Source organism: Camelina sativa, chromosome 18 (assembly GCF_000633955.1).
Source record: "Camelina sativa cultivar DH55 chromosome 18, Cs, whole genome shotgun sequence".
Taxonomy (NCBI): Eukaryota; Viridiplantae; Streptophyta; class Magnoliopsida; order Brassicales; family Brassicaceae; genus Camelina; species Camelina sativa.
In genome coordinates, this window is record NC_025702.1 from 19,555,441 (window position 1) to 19,566,233 (window position 10,793).

The following is a 10,793-nucleotide window of genomic DNA, read 5'->3' on the forward strand; positions in this document are numbered from 1 at the left end:
AACCAATGGCTTCTCTCGGCACTTTCCTCTGTCCTCCTCCTCGGTATGGATCAACGCTATTACTATTGTTGTTATAACTACTCCTTTGTTGTTGTTGTTGTTGATGACTCTCGTAGCTCCCTAATTGATGGTTATTAGGGTATTGATTTGACGAGGGTTTTGATGGAACTACGGATCTCTGGTTCTGATTTTGTTGGCTCTGGATCTTTTTATTCTGGACTGGCTCGGCCGAAACCTTCTTATGATCATCGCGAGGCTTCTTTAACTCGGTTCCTGGAGATTTAGTGAATTGAATGTTGCTTGTGGCGGTTGCAGCCGTAGATGTGCTTTTCTGGCTACCGTTATCGGCTGCGGTAGATTTCTTGGACCACAAGCCACGTCTACCAAACATTACAGTCAATAAACCACAACCTGATCTTCTCTCCGCCGCCGCGGCCACCTTGTTCGCCTCCATCTCAAGAACCGGCCTTGGAATGGGAAAACCCTATCCCTCCCAAAAGAACAATTAAATTAAGATTCAGAAATAAAAGAAGAAGAAGAAGACGATGGTGAGATTTGAAACACAGAAATTAATGGCGATGAGAAGGGAGAGATCTCATGTTGTTAAAAAGAGGAATAGAGGAGAAAGATGTGATTAGGCTTTTCTCGGCCGGACGGTAAAGAGGAACGAAGATTCTTCCGTTTCGTGTTTTGTATTGGTGTCATTAATTTTATATTAAGTGTCATCATGATTTTTTGGTTTTACTATGGAAAGGAAAAATAAATAAAAGAATTAGGTGAAAAAAAGAAAGGAAAAGAAACGACTGGATTACTATATGTTTATGCATTTTTTGTTATTCGATGTCAAATGAGTTGGTAGTGAGCTTGAAAAATTGATGACAATTCATTATTATTGGTTAAATTCACCACAACTCTATTCTGTTTTCATCTTTTTTTTTCTCTCCGTCAACTCTTACCTTTTTTTTTTTTTTTGAAAAAAAAAAGAAAAAAAAACTATGGTTGCTGCGTGCTGACTCGGTCGTGTAAGAAAGAGAGGGAATGTTTAGAAAGAGAGTGGGAGATTTGTCCGTAAATTAATCCGTGTTTTTCTCCAATTGATTCTATATTTACATTTAAATGATTTTATGGAGAGCACGTCTTTTCCTTTTATGTACCAAAACGTGTTTGATGATCTTTTCTAAAAAGTTATATATACTTATATGATATATCAATAAAAGGAGAGACACGTATTGAACATTAAATTCTTATTGCATTGCCTATCAAGAGAGAAAGCATTAACATAGATGACCGGTCCGGTCCGGACCGCGTCTTGTTCAGGCTAGACACTCTCAGTTCTATCGACAGGAATACCGAACAAATGCCTAGACTTCATTTTCAGAATCGCACCAGCTGGGTTAAGTCCTTTAGGACAAGTAGCCGTACAGTTCTTGATTGCTCTGCATCTATATACTTTGGTTTCATTCTCTGTTATCGCCTGAAGCCTCTCTTGTCTAAACTCATCGCGGCTGAGTTAAACATAGAAAAACGAAGAAGAAGTCAAATGGACCTGAATTTAGTTTAGACCGTTTAACTTCAAGTTTTATACCTGTCGCTGATCCAACGGTACGCTTGTAGTAAGGCCGCGGGTCCTGGAAACTCCTCGGGGTTCCACCAGTAAGAAGGACATGATGTGGTACAACACGCGCACAATATGCATTCGTATAGCCCATCTAGTTTCTTCCGGTCATTTGGTGACTGCCGGTGTTCGCGTCCGTCTTTAGGTGGCTTCCTCGTCTTTAACCACGGCTCCATTGATCTATAATTTCAAAGACACAACACAGTATAGTCCCAACATGCATTATTATGTTTATGAAGAGGAAAAATTAAAAAGTATATAACCACTAAGCGATTCCTCACAAAAATTCATAAGACAATAATATTATTTCGTATCTGTTTTTAATTTGTCTCACATTTTCCACATAAATGCGTGATGCGTCAACAAATCCAAAGACCAAGATCGATTAGAGATTCTAGAAAGTAGCTTCACTTACTTGTATTGTTGGTAAAAATTGGTGAGGTCGACGACTAGGTCTTTGATGACATACATGTGAGGCAATGGAGTAATTATGGTGGGCTTTGACGTGTTGGGGTTTATGGGTTTAAGACATGCGACAGTATTAGTACCATCAATATTCATCGAGCAAGATCCACATATACCTTCTCTGCATGACCTTCTGTAACTCAGACTCGCCTCCTCCTCCGCTTTTATCTTTCTGCAACACGTCCAAAACCTATAGCAAGTGCAACACATCAAAATGAATACTGATCCTACAGAATTTGATCAACAATTTTTGAGTTAATTACCATGGGACCACAAGTGGAAAGATCAACGAAGAAAGATTGAAGAAATGGTTTGGAGTTAGGCTTGTCAGGATTCCATCTGTAAATCTTGAACTCCTTTTTAACTTCTTTGTGTTGGCCTGTTGGATAAAATAAATCAACGATAAAGAATTGACTATTCTATATGGCTTTAGTCATACCTTCTTTGTCTTTTGTTATGTCATGGGATTTTAGAGTATCTTTGGATAAATCTTGAGCCGCTTTATGGCCTTTTAAGATCGGAAAATCTCCACCGCCGCTTAAGCTACTGCTCAAACGTACTTTCTCCGCTGTTGGACTGCCGATCCTCTGTCGCAGCACCCGCAACACAGTCGACATTTTCTGTTTGCTTTTGATCAAAAGCTGTTGAATCGCACGAATTCGTTTCCATCACAATCTTTTGTGAGCAACGAAAACAGGGACACGGTGCATGGCAATATCGACACGTGGACAGCCTAGAGGATGTGGTTCAGTGGCACGTGTGCGACAACGTGTTCGAGTACAAACTAAGCCCATTAAGAACCATTAAGCCCAGTAATTATCTTGATTCAGGCTTGAGGACCGGGTCTCGTATCGGTCGGGTTGAGATGTGTCCTCTTTAACTCTTAGAAATCCCGTTACTTAAGGATTTTGACAAATACTACTAAGGTCTTTAGTCTTTGTTGCGTTTTGTTTGAAAACAAGGAGCATTGTCAATTTGCATTGGATCGCGAGCTTATTATAACCAACAATAACCAGACAAATAGAGTATATTGCAACAGAGAAAGTCAACGATCCAAATTAATCTTGAAAGAGAGATGATACGTGGCATGTCCTCTTTGTCTGGAGCAGGACCACCACCTTTGACCAATCCTTTCTTCATTGAAGAGATATACTAACTTCTGTTTTGAATCTGCTCTTCTGCTTGTTTGAAATTTCATCGCACATAATGAATGTATATCGATACAATTGGTGTTATTATTATATTCCACCACACCTGTAATTTTTCAGTTAAACTATTGGTAAATTATATAGCAGATCTTGTTTGTACACTAGTTCTGCATATATAGTCATTTGATATATAGTCATTTGATGATACATATAATTAGCTGATTTGAATATAATTTCTTGAATTGGTCTCACTCTCACGTGATTCGTAATTATATCAGCTATATCATTAACAGTACCATACTATGACACTGATATGTCCTCATGAAAAGTTATACTATTTTTTTTATTACAAATTAATTATCGCGTCGTCTCCAAACACTTAAATAAAATACAGGTGAATAAAGTAACAGGTTGCCAGTTTTTTTTGTTGTTGTTGTCCAATACTCAAACACCTTTGTCTCATTTAGCTAGCTAGCTAGTAGTACTCGCAACTCGCTAAAAAAAAATAAAAAAAACATATCAGGAAAAATAAAGTTATAAAAATATATATTGTATGATTTTAAACGTACTTAATATTCTGTAAATTTAGATATTATGATATCAAGTGTGCATTCTAAGCGATTGATTGGATGTCAAAGAATAAAAACTAGTGAGGAAACCAACAAAACCTAACGGACAAAACAAATATATTCTTTATAAGTGGAAGGAATATAGTTTTTTTTTTTTTTTTGCGTGAACAAAATATAATTATATTTTGCTTAACTGTGGGTAACAGCTTATACATTCTCTTCAAAAGGAAAAAAAAACATATACTTATAGTATACGTAAATAATTATTAGAAATATATACTATATATAGCCATTGTAGTTTTCATGTATTGTCGTCTTTGTAGACTTGTAGGTGGACAATTGTCGCTATAAAAAACAACAGTTATATAGATTTTGCCTGGGGGAATTCAATATGGAATCAACAAGGCTTTGGTTAAGAACTTTTTTCCGATAATATGATAAAAGTTTACGGTTCAATAATACATTTATGATTAATCATGGGTAAAAGCTTGAGATAAAGAAAAGTTTAGACATGTGTTAGCACCGGTCAATATCAATTATCTTTGTCTTATTTAATTAATAATTTTTAGGGGACCATAAAAAGATAACCTGTAACAGTGTCATGGGTTATGTTAAGTGTATTTTAATTGCGATATCATGGAGGGAAAGGTCTAATCAAATCTAATCTCTCTTTTGACATGTCACGAAATCTTTATGAAAACTGTCTCTACAGCCACCGTTTCTATATGTATATTGTTGAAAAGAGAAAGACCGAATAAATTGATTTGATTAAGAAATAAATTTTGGGCAGATTTTCCGTCTAAATCGATATGAACTAAAAAAAATTACGAACTGGATTTTTTGTATTAAATTGTGTGCTGCTCTTAACCTAAAAAAAAATACATGATCGTCTGTTTTACAAATTCTATCTATTTAAACTCAATAGCCTTGACTTGCCGTACCACTCTCCCCTTAAATCTCGCCCACAATTTATTGACCTTATCTCACAACTGACTCAACCTCGGCAACAAAATTCTTCTTTTGGGCTCGCAACAGGCCGACTATCATGTCTATATCTTGTTTTCTTAACCGGTTCTTCATGGCCTCCACATCGCCGAAACCCAACACCAACATATATGTAAATTATGTATATTGCTTTCGTATATAGGTATATTATTTTTTCAGTCTCGTCAGAAGTTGTTATCATCATCCAACTTCCAAACATTTTTGTTGTTTACTCTTTTTTATATATATATAATAGAACATATACTTGTATTAAAAAAAAATCAACGGTTAGTATGGGTTAACTAGTTTAATTAGTTAAAGCAATCCAATAAACGGGATGCAATTAGGTGAGTGATTTGATAGCTCTATCGCCACAAAAGTGAAGTTTATGGTCCGATTCAGATGTAACCTAACATTTTATGTTAAAACTGTATATATGTCGTGTGTGTGATGTTGCCTCTAATCTCATATTAATATAACTCTTGATAGAATTATATTATTCAATATCAAAGCTCGTTCTATAACGTAACTAGGTACTGAAAACCCCGATATGTTTCAGTCAATCTACATGGTCAACCAAACCATCGGACTACTACTATAATTTGTAGCTGGGATGTTATAATTATCGTAATTCGTAAATTATACTATAAAACTTCTATATGATATTTTGTACTCCCAACTACAAATTGTAAACACGTTTAAAGTAACGTTAGCACCGGAATAATAAATCTAGAAAGTGATTATTATTACTCAAGACAACATGTCTTGTCTGTTGACAACAAATATTCATCAATAATGAGTTTTTTTTTGTCGACTGATATTATATAAATTAGAATGATACATGGTGAATTATAACTTAGCCGGCGGAAAACAAAAATATCACCTGAGTCTAAAGCCTAAAAGAAGGAAACTAAACCGGCGAACAAACAGAAGTTCCTGGAGGCATAAAATGAAACCAAGATAAAAATTACAAAATAAAGAAATTAAACCCAAAACAGAGAATGAAGCCTTAAAATAAAGAAATAGGTAACAACGCATAAATCCTCCCATGATACACCTTTCTCCATAAACCCTCACATCAATAATGAGTTTAAGTTTAACCAAAAAAATCATTCAATATAGAAATTCGATAGAACGTCGATAATAGTATATAGTTTGAATATAAAAAATCTTATTTAAAAAAGTTATGCACTAATAAATAAAGTTTTTTTTCAAACAAATTAAAGGTACGTGAAGATGTTAGATCTCGGGATTTCACTCGAAGACATGGTCTTTAAAAAGGCAAATATAGGCAAGTAGACAACAGCTATGAAATAGTACGACAATGACCTCAACAAATACACAGTCACCTCTAATTTATCTATAAATTAACAGAATAAATAAACTAAATCATTGGTAAAAGAAGATTTTTTATTTTTGAAATCTGCTGTTTCTCGAAAAAATACAGTATTGAAACATAGAAGAAAATAACGTTAACACAAAAACTGTACACTTTATTTTAATTATAAAAGGATTGATCGGATGCATACAAAAAAAAAAAACACAAAAAAAAACTGGTTAATATTTTTAGAAACTAAAAGTACAGAGAAAAAGGCTTCTTTGAAATTTCTTTTGTTTGTAAGAAGAAAAAATTTGCTGGATTTTGCACCTTTGACTGTAGTTCGTAGGTGTGCGGTTGAATTATCCCCATATTATCTATCTTGTTTAGTATATGTCGCATACAATAATAATATAGAGGACCTACCATTCCAAAACAAAATTGAAATTACGATTTAATTGATATGATTATTATCAATTAATTTTGAAAATTATATTTAAACGAACCTTTTTGCCAAACATAAAAACCGACTAATTTTCAACAGGGGTACTACTACTAATCTACTGAATATCTCACCAACAGCAACTTTATATTTTTTTATTCAGACATTACAGAATAAGAATGGATATTCGAAACTTTATTTTTTTGTTGCGTTTGTTGAAACTTTAAACAAGGAAAAACAACTATATATATATATATATATATATATATATTATACAGTCAAAAAACAATAAGTTTTTTTTAAAGCTATAATTTTAAAAAATTACAATTAAAATGAGAAGGGCAACACATATTTAATCGGGTCTCACAGATTATTGACTCGGTCAAAGGCTGTGCTCTAATTGACAACTTCTGTTACATGTCTCTGTTTAAAACAATACCAAAATGTTGCTATTTCACATGTAATTACGCATCTACGTCGATAGTTTAATATTAGCCTCTCATTAAAATTCTACTTTGGGAACACACAGGTACAAGTAATTCTCTTACATCTAAACATATTTTTTTAATAAAGTTAAAAATTAAAAACACAAAAAGTATGAGAAGAAAAGAACAGAGTTGTTATCAGAAAACGAAAAAAAGAAATGAGTTTTCTATCTTTCCACTATTACCATTGTTTGTGTATAGAAAATTAAATATATTCTGGATAACGTTCTAATTTGTAAAACCCGATTAAATATTTAAATTAATCTGACGCTCCAATAATCAAATAATATAAATATTTTCCCTATTAGTCAATATTTTTTTTATCCCGTCTACAATTCCTCTTATTCCATTCACATATGAAACAACATTTCGAAGCACTAGTTAAAAGATACCAATGATAATGAAACTGATTATATAAGTTTAATATATAACAAAATTTGTCGACGCTATACTGTAGTCTCAAGGCGAATCACTTATTTTTTAAGAACATTTTATATATGTAAACATTAACACGAATGCCATTTGAACCACATCTATGAAAAAATTAGGTAATGCAATAGTAATTATGTGATGTAGTAAACTATAGTAATTTTTTGTTGTTATAGATTTTAAAAATTACCCAAATGTCAACTGCGAAATTAAAAACTATAGAATCTTGTGAACAATCAAAATCTTTGTTCTATCACCCCTCTCTCTCGCTCGAATTTTTTATACACCAAAATGTAATTAACCCTAGTTGCATGTTTCAAAGTTTCAAGTTTCAAGTAAAGAAAAAAGTGGGAACAAAAGGTAAATAGTGAAAAAAAGTTTAGAGTTATACTGCATAAAAAAGATTTTGAATTTTATAATATAAAAAAAGCTGTCCACATTTTATTGGCTTTTCTCTCCCACACAAACCATCAATTCCTTTCACACTCTCCTCCTCTTTTGAGTTTCTCTACAACCCAAAAAATCATCATATCCTCCTTCCTTCATTACCCATTCTTCTCTCTCTCTATCTCTCAAGTCACAACCATCACCTATCTTCCTCTCTCTATCTCTGCCATGGATTCCGGCAACAGTAGTAGCATGCAATCATCAAGCGGCGGTGCTGGTGGGGGAGATCAAGAAGAGTACGACTCACGCGCCGATCAATCAATCTCTGCTTTATTCAACAACAACAACAACACAACCACCGTCTCCTCCAACATCGCCGTTCCAACACAGCTTGACTCTCTTATAGCTAACTATTTTAACACTTCTTGGTCAACGGATAATCCTCTCTGGTCAACAACGGCTACAAAACCCACCGATGATGGCTCTAGACCAGTACCACCACCGATCTCATCAGAATCAGTCTTCTTCACAAACCCACTCCAACAAAATCTGAGAACAGTTCCACACACAAACGACACAAACACAACTAGTCCCATTTGTTCCGTCCCAACCGACAAGAAAAACGGTCTTGCGACAACACGGAATCCAAAGAAGAGATCTCGAGTCTCGAGACGAGCGCCTACGACTGTTTTGACCACCGACACATCCAACTTCAGAGCCATGGTTCAAGAATTCACCGGTAATCCTTCAACTCCTTTCACCGGATTATCATCATCTTCTCCTTATCCAAGATCAAGATTTGATCTCTTCGGTTCTTCTTCTTCTTCTTCCTCGAGACCCTTAAAACCCTTTCCTCACAAACTCATCTCTCCATCGACGGTGAATCATCATTACCTTCCTCCTTCAGAGTATCATCTTCATCATCATCAGAATCTTCTCCTTAATATAAACACGCAAAACATCGCATACCCTTTTCTCAACAACCAATCTCCCAACAACAACCCTTTACCGGATCAGTCCCTTCTATGTGAAAAGTCGAAACCTTCGAGCTTGAGAACGAGTAATGGTTTTGGACACGTGGACGTTGGAACAAACTTTGAGGGGCTTCACAACATTATCGTCTCGTCGTCATCGATGACACATCCAACCCTAAATAATTCTAATATCCATGGATCAGACAAGAATACTGAAGCCGAGAATGATAACGATCTGTTAAGATCGATCAATGGTGATGATCAGTCCATGGTGCAAAGATCATCGGATGGTTACACAGCACCTGTTGCTTCTGGATCAGAGAATACTTTAACGGCGGTGAGAAATGAAGGTATGGTGGAATTATCATGGATCTCTTCTTCTGATTAGATTTATCTAACTTTTTTACATTATGGTTGTATTTATTTTATTACTTACCATAATAAAAAAAAGTTTAGAAATCTTAGCGAAAAACATATGATGAATATTGGAAACATTAATTAGTGTATGGAAAGATTTTGGAATCATTTATCATGTTCTAAAGCTTCTATGGTCTCTATAATTAACAATTACTTTTTTACATATTCGAACAATGTTTTTTTTTTTTTCTTATAATGTTATATATCGGCTTTATTCCTTTTATTGGACTGGATGTTATATATGTGATTTTGAACATCGGCTCATAGTGGCATGAGATATCATCAGTTGCTTCCTAAGTATTGATATTTTTTTTTTTGTCAACAAGTATTGATATATTTGTAAATATAATTTGAAATTTGAAATTACAATTTTTTTAAAAGAAGCATGTGCCTATAGAGGCAGGATTAATCTTACAAGGACCCAAAAAAAATAGCATGCATCTACTTTTGGCAAAGAAAAATGTTGAAAGTTTCTTGGTACTAGGGCTACGTATGAACCCTAAAACAGAAGCTTGGACTGTTACTAGAACATGAAACTGCAAATAACTCAAACTATGAAACATTATTAATTTATTTGCCTATATATTATAAAGTAAAATATGTAGCGAGAGAGTGATTGGTGGCGAGATCTAGGGAATCGTTAGCCGCCGCTTATCCTAATTTCATCATATTTATTTGAAACTCACATGACACTTCTCGATATATTCATATTTTTTTTCTTTTAATATTTTGTAGTAATACACATAAGCTGAATAATGGATGTAAGAAAATAAATAAAAAATCATAAGCGAATAATGTAAATTCATCGTCATTGTAATCCGATACGTCATTTATCCCTTTCAAAGACATCCTATAGAAAAACAAACGTCATTCAATACGTCAGACCGTCATGTCTCGTAATTTTTTACTTAATATAATTGTCGCCATTATTAAAAAAAATCCATCAAACCAAACTTCGATGGTTACATCTATCTATTGCGAGATTTCAGGTTACTACTAGGAGCATTTCCAATGATCCTAATCCTGAATTTTATTCCAATAGTTCTCTATTTTCACCTTTAAAATAGAGATTGCTATTTTTTCCTCTATTTATAAAGAAATTCCATTTTTTCTTACAAAGTGTTCCTCTATAAATAGAGGAACTCTATTATATAGGTGAGAATAGAAGACCATTAGAGTAAAACTCACCTCTATTATAAAGATCTCTATTATAGAGGAAAAATAGGGAAAACCATTAGAGATGATCTAAGCAAAATTGCTTCACACAGACATAAAATCCAAACTGTTTATTTGATTATGACTTCTTCAGCTTCTTCTACTTACATTGTTTGTGCTCTTACATTTGATTATGACTTCTTCAACTTCTTCTCCTTACATCATCCCATCAGACTCCTTCTTAGTTACTTGGTTCCGACTTTTTAACTCCTATAAGTTTGTTTGTAATCTATGCTTTGTTATTACTGTAGGTGTATCTCTGTTAGGAGGCACCAGGTTGTAAAAAGGTTTTCAACCCTTTTGTAAGATCAATGAAGGTATGTGTTATTAAAAAAAAAAAAAAAA

General features: G+C 33.9%; 2 protein-coding genes across 3 annotated transcripts; one reads left to right on the forward strand and one right to left on the reverse strand.

Moving 5' to 3' along the window:
- LOC104762684 (succinate dehydrogenase [ubiquinone] iron-sulfur subunit 3, mitochondrial-like) lies at window positions 1,228–2,751 on the reverse strand. Its single transcript, XM_010486021.2, is given in 6 exon segments — window positions 1,228–1,505; window positions 1,586–1,795; window positions 2,031–2,251; window positions 2,253–2,270; window positions 2,344–2,459; window positions 2,520–2,751. Coding segments are annotated over 6 exon segments (930 nt in total). The 5' UTR covers window positions 2,698–2,751; the 3' UTR covers window positions 1,228–1,318.
- Window positions 7,916–10,781, forward strand: LOC104762686. 2 transcript variants are annotated; one of them, XM_019240310.1, is made up of 2 exons: window positions 7,916–9,166; window positions 10,700–10,781. In XM_019240310.1, exons 1-2 carry the CDS (start codon window positions 8,071–8,073, stop codon window positions 10,729–10,731), a joined length of 1,128 nt encoding a protein of 375 aa, XP_019095855.1. In that variant the 5' UTR covers window positions 7,916–8,070; the 3' UTR covers window positions 10,732–10,781. The 2 variants fall into 2 exon arrangements, with proteins under 2 accessions (XP_019095855.1, XP_010484324.1); XM_010486022.2 differs by lacking the exon at window positions 10,700–10,781 and having other exon boundaries at window positions 7,916–9,452.